The following is a 17,193-nucleotide window of genomic DNA, read 5'->3' on the forward strand; positions in this document are numbered from 1 at the left end:
AAAAGCCAAACAAACCCGAAGGTTCTATTTTTTCCAAATGGAAATAAAAATTGCGAAAGTGTATGGGCATCAGCCTCTCAAAACATTCTTATACAGTCCAGTGATCTTGTTTAAGGGTATTTTTTTTAAGTATAACTTGCATATTGTGCAAGTTTTCTGTAAGCCTTCTGGCATTTTTATGTCAGTCAATTAAACTTCCTTTTCTAAATAAATAATTTTTTCACACATTTTGTTGTTCATTTTTTTTTTCAGGCTTCCTTAAGCCAGACCCAATATCGATAGAATGAAAAAATTTAAGAGAAGACTTTCCTTAACCTTGCGAGGAAGCCAGACCATTGATGAATCGCTGTCTGAGCTAGCAGAACAAATGACAATTGAAGAAAACAGCAGCAAAGATAACGGTAAGCATATCTTTCACTTTGTAGAAAATGTAAGAATTTTGTTAGGCCCTATTCAATTGAGAATTGCAGGGGTTTATTTCAGTTTTTACAGTTGCAGGGACTTTATTACTAACCGTTTTGGTTTTTTTTTTTTTATTATTTATCTTACATTCCGCTACCCTAGTTCTTTCAGCAGGTTTATATGTTATTACATGTTGATTTGGTTTGATTTGGTATTAAACTGTTATACAGCAATTTATGAAAAGCTACCTAAATTTATCTTTTTATGTTGTGTGCAGCAAGGCTTAAAGATGTTCTTGCAGTATATAAACCCATTGTATGGATTTAGCAGGTCTCACATCAGCTTCATATGGCTTCAAATTCAGTCTGTTCTCAACATCATTATTTAGTAATATGATTGACTAATTGCTTAAGCATTCCATATAAAACTGTTTACCTTCCATTGGTGATGCAGTACAGTAGTCTAAATTCTGTAATCTCTTCATGTCTCTCAGTATCTAAATTCTGTAATCTCTTCATGTCTCTCAGTAGTAATTCTCTTGACCAATATGAAGGTGGCTAGAAACATTCAGGATAACCAGCTTGTCTCTGTATTCTTACATAAGTCTTTGGCTGATCCCATAAATGTGCCGGCTGCTGTGAAGTCCACATTAGTGATGATGCCGCTTTTGGATGCAATCTGCAGCAGTAATGACTGGAAGAGGTTTTGTTGCTTGTTCGTTTCCTGGGCTGCAGCTTTTAAGTCATATTTCATCTTCAATGCTGATAAGTGTTATTTTTTGCTTTGCTGATACCTAAGATTTTTTCATTTATCAAGAGATCTGAATTTTATTTTTCTCCCACTTCACAACAATAAAGGATTCTGAATTTTCCCACTGAAAACTGAAAGAGCCAGGAAATTCGAGTAGAGGTACAGACAATGGAATTTGCCCTGCAGATTTTTAAAATTCCATTCAAATCCGTTGCATACCAAGATTTTGGAAGCGGAGTTTACCTTTGGCAAAACAAAGCTAATAATGTTTTTCATTTTCACATTTAATCCCTGGTATACTCATTGCTGTTGTCCTGTTTTTACTACGAGCCATCCCCAGTATTTTGGGAGACAAGGTTTATTACAACTTTCTATATGTGGATGCAACAGGTCTACTCTGGAGCAACAATTGCAGTATTTTTGCACTGATACCTATTTAGTCCTTTCTGAGACATTGAGCTGTCCCACATGATTTCACTTGTATTTGCCTTTGTTACTGATGCGTATTTTTTCAGACCTGTATATACTTCTGCAAGATTGATTTCATTATGTAAACAAGTGCAAAGATTGTTACTTTCATGCTGAAAGATGAACATAAAAAAGCTGTTAGCAGCATAAATGAGTGTACTGAACTGGGTTGCTGAATTGATTCATTGAAAACTGAATCCAGGAAGAATAAAAACATTTTACGTTAAACTGGACCATGCCCTGGGTGTCAGCTCAAGGGACAGAGAACACAATAACTTCTTTACAGAAGCATGAGCTTATGCCATCTTAAACCATCTATAAAACCATTTGCAGCTTGTAGTATTATCTGAGAATAATCCCAAACAGTAATACTTAGATGTGTGTATGCTTGTTGCCAAACTGTGACGAGCTTAACTTGTCAGTAGATATTTCATGTTAAAATAAGTAAAAAATACAATTCAAGAAAATGTTTCTAATTGCAAATTACTTACCTAGTTTTTAGTGCTCTTTTTATTTTGCTTTTCATGGTAATTCATTGGCCAAAAGGAACCTTACATATTAAAACTGTGATAATAATATATGCTATGGTAATACATGAAGAATGTAGTTGATGCCTTAATCCAGTCTTCTTGGATACACTCAAGGTGTTGTCGGTCTTCTTGGAAGAAGACAAAGAGTGTAACCCGTACTTTCCTGTGCCTAATCTTCAACTCATCATTTCATGTTATTAAAAAAAGTTTTACTGATACCTGCTACCTTTTTCAGATTCTTCCAGAATGCAGTTATTAGTACTTGGGCTATCTTTGATCTTGCAGAGGTGAACAGGGTGCTGCATTGTGGATTTTTGTTTTCCTTTGCTTTTCCTTTCTGGCCTTACTTTTCTTCAAAAGTAGGGCTGGAAAATGCTTGCTGCTCTAGCTAGTCTTGCTTTTCTAAAGGATGCTCTACCTTTTCCACAGATGAAGATATTTTGGAAAGAGTATTTTTCAGACAGACTGCAGGGATTGGGCTTTGGGCAACAACAATTGTTGGAAAAACAGACAAGAAGTTATTTTTCTCTTTTGGTGAAAGACCAGTTTGGCAAAGAACATGACCTGGAAAAAATCCTTCAGTGGGCATTTAAAAAAATTTGCTTACATAGGAGTGCTTAAATGAAAAAGGTTTTCCTTGGCATCTTAAAAAATCACAGTGCTAAAAAGCCTCCACTAACTGTAAATATCCAGCTGAGACACATGAGAGGATGTAGTCTCTTGAAGAATATTTTATAAAGATAGCTGCATTAAGATCTTGAAAGTGCATCCTTTACTGCGATGGTGGTGATCTCAAGAGGCAGGAGTAACCATCTCCATAGTTCTGCTTTAAAGAATAAATGGCTCCTTTACCCTGTGGAACAGAGAAAGAAATGTGCCCAGTTAACAGGCTTTGAATCTGTTCCTAAAGAAAGTTTAAAAGCACTGTCTAGTAAATCAAAGCCATGCCAATATATTAATCTCAGAGAATCAAAGTCAGGGATACAAATAATCTTCAGAAAGTGGTTCCTCATGTGTGCTTTATTTTCAAGCATTACATTATGAACTTGAGAAGTAAGAGTTGAAGGGCACTGAAGCTGTGCATTTCAGGTCAGAAGGCAAGACTAGATCTTGAATGCTGAAGGCTTTAACAGCAGAATTTAATTCCATTGTTATTGTCCAATTCTTTTGTTTTAATTTTTTCTTTCTAGCAAATTGCACATCTTCTCTCCTGTCATTCCATGCTGATGGCTGTGTTCACTGAGGGTTATAATTTATGCTATTTATTTTTCCTTCCTGGGAAACAGCTGTGTTACTGGGTTATAGAGATTGTAGAGACTGTGTCCATAGAAAAACACATCTGTGCTGACCTAGAATCCAGGTTTATCTCCATATTATTTATATCCTGTGAAATACTTTCATATATATATATATGAATATATATGTATATAATATCTCCTGTAAAAGTCTTTATTAGAAGTTGCAGTTCAGCACTGCCATTCCATATGTAAATCACTTGTGCATAATACTAGGGACCTTTCCTTATGGTCATCTTTTTGCAATAACCTGTGTTGTTCAGCCCCCTGCTAAATGTATCTTCTCCCACAACAATTGCCTGTGATTTCAAGTTAACTGCAGCTCCCATCCAGAGGCCCACCTTGTCATTAGCTCCAGCTTTGAGTGGGTTGTTTCAAGATTCAAAGAACAGTGCTCCTAATGTAGAACAAATTGTCCCATTTGTAGCTCACAGACATAAAAATAGATCTATAACTTTTGATTTCTTTGCAGTGCATTGGTACCACTGAATCAGCTACCCTTTTGTATTCAGTCTCATTTAATACACGGCCTCCTTCATCGTTTGATGTCAGTACAATCTCAGTATGCATCACTCATCCATGGGCAGCAAAATGGGATTAGCAGGGATCAACCCATATTGTTCAATGCAGTAGCACAGAGCTGTTGCACTGAATATAGAATAACCATTGGGTTTGGGTTTTTTGGAACATCATCAAATTATTTAATGACCAGAAACCTATATATACTTAAATCTTTCTTACAAATTATGTTCATCATAATTGGCTTCTGGATGAGGAAGCACTGCCAAATCAGGTCATAAACCATAAAAATTGAGGGACCAGTGAAATACCTAATAATGTATCTGAAGCCTTATGAACTGTATGAAGTGTACTTTGGGCTAGTCTTTTATCTAGGGACAAAAGCGTTTCATGGTCTGTGATATTTCAACATATAAAACTAATTAGGTGGATTTGTTGTATATTTTTAATTTTTCATACTAACAATGTGCTGGCTTGCTTCTTTAATTCTAGATTTTACCTTAATATATGAATTTAGATTAATATTAAAAGTATTAAATGGTAATTTTTAGCAGTTGACAACTAAATTTGCCCCTGAAATTTTTCTTTGGCAATGACATACTAATGAAATTTGGCTGGGAGTAACATCCAAATCATGCATATTTAAAGCCTAATTAAGTGTAAAATTTATGCAAATACTTCAAAAGCATATGATCGCTAATGAAAGCAAAAAATGTGGCTGTATTGTCTAATATTATGAAATGCATTATCACAAACTCCAAGCATGCTTTTAAGAATAATTGCAAGACGCATTCCAAAATACATCCACAGCTCTTGCATTAATTTATAAGTAATTTGGAAAGCATTCTATTTTGTCGGGGTTTTTGGTACAGATAAATACACATGTGCATACTAAACCAAAAAAGATGAAGTTCTGATAGAAATGGCTACATGAATTTGTAAAATAATACTTATCTCCATTTGGTCTCTTTTAGCACAGTGATGTGATCATAGGATCCAGTCTCATGAACACTTGCATAATTTTTTTGTAATTTTACAGGTGTGAGTAATAATGGAAGGATCAGCTACGGTAAAGTGCGTAAGTGTTTTTTAGGTTTAAGGCATTAATGACTAGTTAATACTCTGATAAGAGGGATGAATGTTTATAAAAATTAACACATTGCGATACTGTCTCAGAACATCCAAATGCCTTTGTAGTTTTAATCATTTCATGTCATCTTCAACAGAGCTGAGAAATTCCCATTCCATCTGCTATGTATAATTCCTTGAGTGTGGAAGGAAAACAGTGTGTTGCAACATATTTTCAAGACAGTGTACTTGAATTGAAAATATGAGCACAGAAATGCTTACTGGTAATAAATTGGTAAAATTTCTCTGTTGATGTTGGAGGAAAGTATCAGTATGAAGGTGTGGGTGGGAAGAAGGGGGAGAAGAAATCCCCAGAATTTCTAGAGCTCATTCTAGAGCTACAGATTACTGTGAGTAACTGGTAGTTGTCACAGCTAAACACAGATCCTTGTAGTGTCCCTTACACTGTGCTGGCAATGTTTTTATTATAGTCTGTATGTACCCTTCTGTGCTGTGGTCTGCATTCATTTCTGTTATTACTGTTCAGTATGGTTTCTCCATCCCACGTATGCTGCACAACATAGTGTTCTTTCTTCCCTTCTGTTTTAATTTGCTTCTTCCCACAAAACCTAGAGGCTCTGTTCATATGTGAAAGTGCTTATAAAGTGAAACGAGCATGAAAATTCAATGCCTGAAAGCATGCTGCAGAGACCTGTAGTCTTGGAGGGCTGTGTGGGGTCTTTGTCCACTCTTAAGTGTTTTCCTTACAAGTAGAATACAAGTTTGGCAGGAACATCATGTTTAGATGCAGAAGTGGACTCTCTAAATACACCAGATTTCTGTTAGTGTAGGCTCACTGATGAATATGCAGGGATTTTTTCTCAAATGTTATTCAGGTGGAGTCGTTAAGTACAGAAAAGTAAAATAACTAGCCAACACTGTTTCTTAAAGTAGGGCAAAAAGGAGCCAGATCCTCTGTTCTCTGGTTTGGTTTGCAGCATGGTCTCACAGATGTTTGCATTGGGAGTTGTGTGTGTAAATGCAAGGATGGAGGCCAAGGATACTTGTATCTTGGCTGTGTATGGACTTGCATTGAATTAAATTGTAGCTGAACTCTTTTTCTGAAGGGTGTGGTGTAGTGTAATGCCTTTTGCAGTTACAGTTTTAAACTGATGGTATGTTATGCTTACATGATTTGAGGTACAGAGCTACCATGTTCCAGTACAGTTTCTGATGACCAGATATATTATCAGAGAATTATCTTCTAAGCAGTATGAAATGCATAAATCTTAAAGGCAGGGGTTTGGTTTTTAATATATTTCACTTGATTGTGATCTTTATTGTTTTGGTACCCAGACTAAAGGCAAAACCTCACTCTGCATGAAGTCAACTTTGAAAGGCTTTTTATAGTGTTTTTTCGATGCCTTGATCTCATTCTTTGCCTTCATATTTGCAGTTTGGTTTTTTGCATTGTTTTTGTAGTTCAAATAGCCAGAAAAATTTCTATCCTTTCTGTCCTAAATTAAAAAAAAAGGTTTATAGGACATTACAGTGCCATTTTAATAATTGAGGTACTTAATTTCTTTGGAGGAAGTTGACAACTGTGTTTCTTCAGAGTTATATTAGCATATTTTTTCAAATGTTCTACCAATATTTTTTGCCTTTTGTTGTGCAGGTGAAGAACATTTGCTCTGGAATTACCGCTGTACTCAAATGGATTAATTTGAGCAATGGGAGTAATCCCTTGAAGTTTTGCCAAATTTATAATTGTAATATTCAATTGTTTGAAGATTTCATCTTATTGTTTAATGAAAAACACTGGTTTAAATGGTATTGAGTGGTTGCTCTGTTTTTAGAGTGACTTAATGTTTTCCTGGATATCACATAACAGAATCCAAGGAAACTAGCCCATAAAATAATCTATTATTAATAATCTAATACACAGTATTTTGTAGTGTTCCTCAGCCAGCTCCTAGGGAGTACATATACAGCAAGCATATTGCTGCTTTAGGTTATTTAAATGTATCTCCTATGGAAGCTGTCACCTGCAATCAACTAATTTTACTGAGTGGGTCTGACTGCCTTACAGCAGTGTAATTAAATATTATACAGTGCAGCATGCCAATTTCTGTAGTATCAGAAATTCACCTGCTTACATTCTAGATTTTCTGGAGAAGTAAAGGGCTTCTTGACAACAGTTTCTTCAGCAGTTCATTCAAAATATTTTATATTTCAAGTCCAAAAAAAAAAAATATTAGGTTTTATATGTAAAAAACTGAATAATCATTAGCAGAGCCTAACATTTAGATCAGGTAAATGAATGTGCAGTAGATGATGTTGAAATATGAGTAAGTTGTATGACAGTGGCGTTTGAGAATCCTACATAAATAGTTTTGAAAGGTTGTGATGATGCATCTCAAGCCTCATGAATGCAAAGCTGCTCAGAGAATGAATATTTAATTTCACAAATGTAGATTTTTGACACTTTTCCATTCTCTATCAAATTTTAAAAAAGCCTTGTAAGTTTTCTGGAGCAAGGGTAAGGTCAAGGTGGTGGAAAAGAAACTACATTGAGTCCTGTCCTATAAAATCCTGTAGTGGATTCTCGAGACATTTAGTGAGATTTTGTTATACTTGAGCCAGTCAAAAGTCAAGTTGTAGCTAGAAGTGTCAAGTGAGGTTCTCCCTCCATCCTTCTGCCAGCAGCTGTGCTCTGTGTATCCCATAGTGATCTAGTTCAAAAACCTAAATCAAAATTACAGTTCTTTTTTGTTGGGGACTGGGGGTAGGAACCTTGAGCCACACTTTTGGTAGAAGCAGTAAATTGTGGCAGGCAGAAAAATTCATCCTTACTTGGAATATGGAACATGCCTGGGTTCAATCCCTATTCTATACCTAAATCAGTAATCATGAATGCTAAATCTCCAATATCTCTTACTTTGATTATAAAACTCCACATGTGTATTTTAACTTTATTTATATGAATTTAAAATGTGTAGTTATATAGTTTACTATCCAGAATGTATAGTGATTGTGGAATCAAACATTTTTTTGCAGTTATACTCAGCTCTGTCAGAGATATTTGATTTAAGGGAGAATGTCACCTTGTATGGGTGGTGATTTAAGTCTTTATTAAAGCCAGTTAAATAAAATACCACTGCAAAATTTAGGCAGTGAAATCTAAAAAAAAAAGCTCGGTCTCTTTGTCACATAATAGAGATACTCATGGGACAGTAAAAAAAATGAGTTAGTTGAGTATGTGATAATATATATTCATAAAAAGTGTTTTAAAATGCATTTACATTCCTAATGAAAACTCTTTATTTCTTTAATCCACCAGCTGACTGACGTGTGACAGTATGTCAGTTGCTGAGGCTTTGCAAAGAAATGCCAGGCAATTCTGCAGGCTCTCTGGAGCTCAGCTTAAGTAAATCCAGTTAAGTAAATCCAGCACAGGAAAGAAAGTGGTAGTGTGGGTCTTTGTTATCACAGATGGATGAGGAAAAGAAACATTGTGGATTAAATAAAAAATTGCTTAAATCAGAAGTAATTTCAGGTCAAGTTTTGTGGTTAATTTAAATTGCAGTTAAGGGAAGAAGAGAAGGCATCTTTTTGAAATTGTTTGGTTTAGTTAATTCCTTGGACAGGTTTCTTGGTTATGTGCACTGCTGTTCTACTTGACTCTGGAAGTTTTCATAATTATGAAGTAAAAAGAAAAAACTAGTTCCACTTATGTTCAAACATATATTTATGCCACTTCACAATTGAATTATTTCAGTGGTTCATTTGAGTTGTTTTCTGATTTTGTATGTTTGTTAGCATTGGTGTTGGCATTAATCCAAATTTAGCAAAGCAATGGTACCTTACTGGGTACAGTGTTTTCTTAAAATATGTGTGTGTATTCCAAGACATTTAATGATCTAGCAACTCTTAAACCATTATTAAGCCAGGCTGATTGCATTTTGAACAGTGTTTTCTTTGAACACTATTGTATTTATTTTGGGTTATGCCAATAGTAACAGAAGTTTGAATGACAGAATGTGAGAAGTACAGGAAAATAATCCAAATTATATAAAGGGTTAGTTCAGCACTCATCAAACTTGAACATTGAGTAATACAAAAGTGCACAGTCATCATGCATTGCTTAATTTTAAACCTTGCTGAAGGTGCACACTTAAGCAAGATGACACGGACGTGGCATTTAAAAAAAGTGGTGTGTGTTATTATAGATAGAAAATTAATGTGTGTATGTAGATACACTATTTTAAAGGGTGTCTACTGCAAGAATTGTTCAGCGACAATGAAAAGAAAACTGTGGTCATTCTGTACTTCAGCATAATATTAATAAATATTCTCATTGAGAATGTTTTTTTAACTTTTTTTGCACTTAAAAGCTAGATTTGCATGATAGTTTAGTAGGCTGCCTAAGGAATGAAAGAGTTGAAATGGCATTCCTTGAAAGATGAGTCCAAGATTACATGATGTTGTAGCCAAAATAAGAAGAGGATATAATAACAATTGACAAAACACAATTTTAAAGGAACCACTGAAAAGTCCCTGTTTCAGCTTGTTTTCCATACCAGTTTGTTTTATCAGTTTGGAGGTACAGATTATAGGGTAGGGTGAGGAAAGAAGCTGTAGATAAATGGTAGACAAAGACCCTTATTGGAATGGTTGTGCCAGCAACAAGGAACACAAGTGAAATGCCCAGGTGCTGTGGAAGTCTTGTGCTGTAAGGACAGCTGGAGTTCTGCCTGTCTGTTCTTCAGTCTCTGAGGATGACATTTGAGGACAAGTCTAAGATTAGAGTCCAAAGTACAGCATCACTTCCCCAGTGTACTCGATCAGTTTCTAGCTCAGAGACTCACTGAACTAGGCAAGTCTCTGTGTGGTTAATAACCCTGAGCATGAGACCTTGCTTAGTCTCCCTTTGAGTCAAGCAAGTTTGGGTAGTTTTAACATCCTGTGCTGTGGAGTTCCCACAGAAGAATCATTCCATGTGCCGTATGCAACCTGCCATGGCTGGCTTTTTCACTCTCGTGCTGATGGAGGTGGTGGATGCAGCGCATCCCCAGGTACCCTCTGCTGAGTCTGTGGGTTGTATCATGCTTCTGCTGTTGTAATCTAGGTGAGAGAGGAAGACCAGATTTGTGCATGATCTCAAAATGCATTAGATCCACTTGTACAGTGAATTTTTTAATGGTTTTTTATGTACCTTTTAATTTCCATCATTCATTTTGCCTGTTGCTGAATGTTAAGCCAACAGCAGCATGTGATTACTGAGTTTATTTACCAAGTACAGTGACACTAAACTAAGTGATGTTTGTGAGTTTTATATAGGGGAAACATTTTTTAAAGACAAATCAAACCTATAATCACAGAAATAAAATTATAAGTAGTTTTTATAGATATATGTAGTAAAGGCATACAACTTTTACAGTTTAGATGTATTATATTCAAGGCCAGACAGTTGACTAAACTTGCATTTTGTAACTGCAGTGTTGTACTTTAAATATAATGAATGAGTATATTAATAATTCTGGAAAAAATGAAGTGAATTAAATGAAATTGTAACTTTAAAAGAAATACTCGTGAGAGAGAGAGAGAGTTACGTAGTGTTTTCAAAAGCACTTTATTTAACTCTTGTATCTCATACATGCATGAAAACTGCAATAAACAGTCTTGTAAATTAATTTGCAGCAAGAGTTTGCTTGATCATTTTCAATATTTGTTCCAGCTCTTGGCTGTTACTGTTGCATTTGCAGGGAGGAGGTAACACAGTACAGAATTAATGTCTTTAGAAGCTCCTAGCAGACAGCAATGCACACTGAATAGTTTATAACAAATATACTTTCCAAAATGTTAGCCTATGTGTTACACCATCATATGCCATATAGTCCCTCCTTTTTGTAAATTAATGTGTATCAGGATTTTAAACCCCCATTTATAAATGAGTAGTATTAATACTTGTCTTAGTCAGAAATCCAGTGTCATGTGAGTGTTTTTGTAACCTTCACTTCATTGTCTGCCAGTAGTTATGCCTGTCCTACTACATGACCTAAATTATCATTGCAAAATTTTATAATGAGCTCCAATGGGCTACAATTTAGTACAGTACTTAGGACAGTGAAGGAAGGCAATAGTTGCCTATGATGACAAAAGTTATTTCTGTATAATTGGATCTTATAATCAGTCATTTATCTTTCATTTTTTTATAAATTTACTTATTAATGTGATCTGTTTTTATCCTTATATTTGAGCTGAACTTTTCATATGTTAGGATACTTTAGGAATTTTCTTTTAAACTATAAATACATACAAATTTACCAGCATCATGCAGAAAACAGATTTTTCCATAATATCTCTGTGCATTACACTGTCATGTTAGTAATGAACATAAAACTCAGTCTCAATAGACATTCAGTGTATTCATAAATTCTGGCCTCTTTTACATACTGAACAGTTCATGAAGGTCGATTGCTTTCAGCATGAGTAGACAAAAGCCGTAGCATACAAGGTACTATTCATTTATTCACCACTGCATGTAAACTTAGTGTGAGGTGTTTAGGCTAGAAATTTAATCAAATTAGCAAGAAAGATGGAAAGCAAAAAGCAGTTTTTTAACTTGGCAAAAGCACTGGTTGTGCTGAATGTGAACCTGTTCCCTGTCATGTGGAAGTAGTTACAGATTCTGTTAAAAACTGATGAGGAATTTGCTGCCTGCTGCCCTGGGATAAATCTGTTGTTAAAGGCATGCAACAAGGAAGCTGGTACCACTCTTAAGTCAAAAGGGTGATGCAAACTATTGGAAGAGAAATAAGCATTTGAGACAGAGGTATGCAGAGGTTTGAGGACCCTGGTCATACTTTACAAACATATACACAGATGTATGGTGTATTTTTTCCTCGTGTTCACCCGCTCTGACGATGTGTTTATGAAGGATGCTAATGAAAGGATGCAGGCAGGTTTATAACAGTGCTGACATGTCTTTTCTGTTTTCGGCCTGCAGCATGTTTTTTTTTTCCCCAGGGCTTTTATTTTTTTCCCTGCAGCAGCTGAGTTAATGTTTTTTGGTTTTTTGTCTCACTCTGTTATTCATGTTTATATGCAAAAATTCCTTGCATAATTATTTCTTAAGGTCATTGACTTGTCCTTGGGTAATTCTGTCTGTGTACTTCTGTCTCTGCTTCAGACTAATCATAGTAATGTATCTAGGAGGTTTTTGTATATGTGGCGGGGGGGTAGGGTGTTCCATTCAGGATCCTGTTTTCCTTAGGTTATTAGGCATTTGTTGCTGTTCCTTTCCTTTTTCCATTTCCATTGAAATTCTGCTTTCCATAAAATATGTACTCCTAGCTATATTTTTCTTACTCCCTTGGAAGGGAAAGGAAAATTTTGGGATCCCTTCATGTGGGTATATAATAAGGTGGAGTGATGGAATAGAATCCCAGACTGCTCCCTGTCCCAGGAGGCAGGAGTGAAGCTCTGAGCACACCCTGGGAACAGTGGCTCCAGTGGGTGCTGCTGCATACAGTAGCACTCACACTGTGCTTGCTCAGTGTGTGGCTGCTGCCTTTTCTGTCTTCTGTAATAATACCAAATAATGAATCTGTAATGTTAATAAGAATTAAATAATGGAAAAGTAAAATTACTTGAATCTCAACTGTTCTTTAGGCATAGCTTCTGTTCTTAGGCAGAACAGAAAAATAAAAACCTGTATAGGGAGAATGTTTGCATGTAGCTGCCAGATGACTCTGGTCTTGTTTTCTGAAGTGAGAGTATTTCTTTCGTCTTTATTTCCTTGCATGAATGACTTCTTTGGTGGTTCTGCTAAGTCCACTTTTGTGACAGTCAATGCAGGTGGACATCTATTCTGCTTCTTTTGGGGGTTAAAAAAAAAACAACCTCCTCATCTTTTCAGAGGTAGCCTGCTTCTAAGACCATGTCTGTCCTGGAGGGCTAGTCCATCTGTGAAAAGTCAGGTCGCTGAGGGAGCATGAACACCCAAATTTTGCTTATACTTGTAGATAAGATGGAAAAATTTCTAACATTTCATTCTTTTATAAAGTGCTTGTTGATGATAATAATTTCTTTTTAAAAAATCTCTGTGAACCATCTGAAACACAATCTAGAAGAAAGCCAAAATAAAAAATTGAATGCTTAATTTTTCTGATACCCTGATAACCTTAATTATGGCATGACAGCTCTGGGAGGTATAGACAGGTGTGTTTACTTCTAAAGATCTCCAATGGCAAGGCTTTGGCACTAGGGACCCACAAGAATTTTGAGAGGGAGAATATTTTTGAAGGCTTATAGCTGAATTTGCTCATCACAGTTGATCAGCTGTCCTGTTTAAAAATAAAGATGAAGCATTGTGCAGTAAGACAGAAGAAAATAATGACAATGTTCTGGTTTTATCGATGTTCTAAGACTGTATATTCAGGGCATTTACTCATCCAGCAGCAGAGTTACAGGATTTAGTAAATATAAATTTAGGTAACACTTAATGCTGTGTTTTGTACTTGTTTGTTAATAGGGAAATGGCTGTAGTATGGTGGTCTGCTGTTAGCATGAAAGATAGTTTTACCAGACTGGTGATTTCCTGTTTACTAACTCTTTTTTTTTTCTTTCTTTTTTTCTTCTGGCATGTTCCTGACAATCCTTCTTGCTTGTGGCAATGAATATTTTGATCCTTGTGAACTGTAGAGCCTATTGTGAAGAATGGCAGGCCTCCAACGTCTCACAGCATGCACTCATTTCTCCACCAGTACACGGGATCTTTCAAGAAGCCCCCTTTACGGAGACCACACAGCGTCATAGGGGGCAGCCTCGGCTCTTTCATGGCAATGCCCAGAAATGGGAGCAGATTAGGTAATTTTCTACATTGTTTGCTTAAATTAATTTTTTCTTTGAAAAATAATGTTGGTATTGATTCATAACAAGAGGTACAGATACTCTAATGCTTTAATAAATCTCTGAGCATGCAGTAATTTTTTCTGGAGTTTGAGAAATTTGTTCTTAAGGCACTGAATGTCTCTTCAGATTTTCAGGAAGAAAGCAATTAGAAGATTTTTAGACATAGAAATCACCCATGATTTTTTTACAAGTTTAAAGTAACAAAATATTCTTTCTTAATACTTTGCAAGGAGCCCATGTATCCATCTCAGTTAAGCATTGGCAAGAACTTCAATAAATGTAATATGAAAAAACAGAGGATAATCATGCTATATGCAGAATTTTTAAGAGAACTTCTGTATTCTCATTATTATAGAGAAAAAAAAATATTTTTCAAATTGAGGCCACTCAACTATAATTATCTTTTTGTTGTGGTCCTGAGCTATATTTGTGCTTCCGTGAAGCAAATAAGTTATGAAATATTTTTTTCTTCTTCACGTAATTTGTCATGTTGCTGCCTCCAGTCACCATTAATGTTTTATCCTGCTTTTATGTTATTTTAAATTACATTTAATTAATTGATATTGAAAAATGAGAGCAAGTCACAGCTTAATTAGAGTTTTATTATTTTTTCAATCTCCTGCCCTCCTTTTGAAGTGTGATAAACTGATCTTCGAGATAGTCAAACCACTTCCGTCCTCCTCTGGTGTAATACCATTCATCAGGTTCAAAAACATGTCTTTTTACTGCTTGAATTACCATTCCAACTGATAAAAGACTTACATCTTTTTGAATTTACTCTAGCAGCTGTTGCTATCACACAAGAAAATGGGTTTTAGTGTGCCAGTTTGACTGCTGTATCACTTTCTAATTTCTCTCAAGTCCTGTATGCAGTATTTGCTTTTTCATTTTTACCAAGCAAAGCTTTAGTTAAGTTGCCAAGAATCTAAGAGAGAGTTTTAAAAAAATTAATTGTGTAGTTAGAGAAATCTCTGTGTATTTGAATATGTAGTCTTTATGGATTATTTTTCAAACTATATATATGTAAACAAAGTACAGGAGCAGCAAAAATGTTTTTTACTACAGAGATGCCTGTGCTCTCCAACTTGTGTTTTGCCTTCAACAACAATTTGTAATTTTTTATAAGTAGTATGGAATAGATGTACTTACAGAGTGTGTCATGGAATCATAGAATGAATGGTTTGGGTTGGAAGGGACCTCAAAGATCATCTCGTTCCAACCTCCCTGTTGTAGGCAGGAACACCTTCCACTGGGCCTAGTTGGTCTGTATGTCTATGTTAAACGCCTATTTTTGCTTTGGATACAATAATGTCTTTTTTTTAACTCCTTATTTGATTTAAATAAAAGCTACTTGTGCATGTTATCTAGCGGTAAAAAACAGGAGTATAAGTACGTGCAATCAGAATTTCTCTTTCTGCTCCTTTTTCACATCTTTCTTTCTTTAGTTCCTGCCATATGAGAATGGTTATTACTCATCAGGAAGCTGAGGTTTTCCCTGTTGGGATAATGACATCAGAAACAAAATAGTCAAATATGCTACACTGCATGAGACTTTCCTGTGCTCTCTTCATCCACCCTCTTTACAGTTTTTCCTCTATTTTCTTAGAGGATGTAGAAAAGTGGTGTCAGAAAGATATGCTTGAAATACCACAAAATCATGGCAGGTAAAGGATGGTTGTTAAAGGAAACCAGATTAAATTGAGACCTGCCACAAGTGCATCTTCATGCTGCCTTTATTTGAATGAGACTACCACTATAAAAACTGAGAAGCCTAGGAGGGTTTTGGAGTTTGGTTTGCTTTTTGAATAGTAAACTTGAGTGTCTGCAGTTGTGGTAATGTGTAAAATCCCAAGATACTTAAGAAAGAATTTCTGCTTGGAAACGCTCTGTTGCCTTTATGTTTTGTAAAATACTGTGTAAGGGAAAAATTTTTGTGCTGTACCTTTTTTAAAATTTCTTAGCAATTTTTAAATTTAGTGTTCAGTTACCAGGTTGATTTTAAATAACAGAGGTGATTCTCAGACCAGACTGTGAAACTACTGAGTGAGGGTTTAGCTGATAGATTTTTTTTTTAGTTCACTTGTATCTGTACAGCTTCTGCAGTCTTGTACCTCTGGAAACATTTAGCTGCTGCAGTCCTTGATGAAGCCAGAGCTAATAAACCTTTTTTGGACCTGACCTGGCTGAATGCAGAATGAATCCGGTTGATCTTGTTCCCTGCTTATAGTAATGCCACTTCCGAGGAGGCTCCTGGAATGTGCAGAGCTAACTGAAGCTGGCCCTGATGGTGAACTGCAGTACCAGCTAGGAGAGAGTTAATCCTGGCTTTTGCTGGTTGTGTTGATACAGTTATGAAGTTTGTTTCATTGTCATAAATATTATTTGAAATGAATGATGTTTCCATTCAGCTTTCCTAGCTCAGTAAAGAATGGCAAAGGCAATGTCTCACTATGGCCTTCCTCAGTTCAAAGTATATTATCACTGAAATTAATTGTGTAATGTAGCCACTTCATAGAAAAGTAAGCTTTGGAAAAGTGCACCTTGGAAGAAATCCGTTATGCAAGTCACATGATTATTTTTGTAATATTTTGAAATAAGGTGGAAAGATCATACAGTCTGACTTAGTACGAATTAGTGACTTCAATTATGGCTCACTTGGAAGAGTTCTCATTTGCTGCACCATAGGTTCCCAGTATTAATTTCTTCTGTTGTGTGTTCCTCACAGCTGAAATGAGGACAGCCTTTTCCTTTAAATGTACTTCTATAGTTTCCCTGTTATTGTGTAGTCATTTGCATGTAGCTTTTCATTACATGACCATTCTGGATATTTAATAAGATATACAGAGTACATTAAAATAAACATCTGTGTAAGGGAGTGGCTTGATATTGCAGCAAAACCATTTCAATACATTATTGAATGATTAAAACCTCTGAAGACTATGCAAGCAAGCTTTCATGCAGGTAAACTTGTCTTTAGAAAGGCTTCGAGAAATTAGTGAAATATTTGCATGGTTTTCATGATTGCTTATTTAAACATCATTGTGCACCTGTGTAAAAATGATTAAAATGTCTGGGTTAATGCCTTAGTCTGGGGTTTATGCCATTAAAATAATGAACGTAAGGCGCTACTAATGCCTTTTTAATTGAATCAAATAAAAAGATGCTTTTACATCAGATGATAACACAGTCGTTTTTAAAAAGCTTAAAATTATATCTGTTTAGAAAATAATTAAAACATCTGCAAA

General features: G+C 35.5%; 1 protein-coding gene across 8 annotated transcripts in view; it reads left to right on the plus strand.

Moving 5' to 3' along the window:
• The window catches only part of CDK17 (cyclin dependent kinase 17), a 94,083-nt gene that overhangs the window by 37,528 nt on the left and 39,362 nt on the right, over positions 1-17,193 (plus strand). For 3 of the 8 annotated variants that reach the window (XM_086887703.1, XM_086887702.1, XM_023933725.2), the window contains exons 2-4: positions 253-401; positions 5,004-5,042; positions 13,739-13,903. In XM_086887703.1, the coding sequence (XP_086743829.1) occupies positions 284-401; positions 5,004-5,042; positions 13,739-13,903 (322 nt within the window). In that variant the 5' untranslated portion in view covers positions 253-283. Of the gene's footprint in view, positions 1-252; positions 402-5,003; positions 5,043-5,190; positions 5,317-13,738; positions 13,904-17,193 lie in introns of those variants that run through there. The other 5 variants (XM_086887706.1, XM_086887704.1, XM_023933743.2 and 2 more) reach the window with 3 other exon arrangements.

Source organism: Cyanistes caeruleus, chromosome 4, assembly GCF_971803275.1.
Source record: "Cyanistes caeruleus chromosome 4, bCyaCae1.hap1.1, whole genome shotgun sequence".
NCBI classification, from domain to species: Eukaryota; Metazoa; Chordata; class Aves; order Passeriformes; family Paridae; genus Cyanistes; species Cyanistes caeruleus.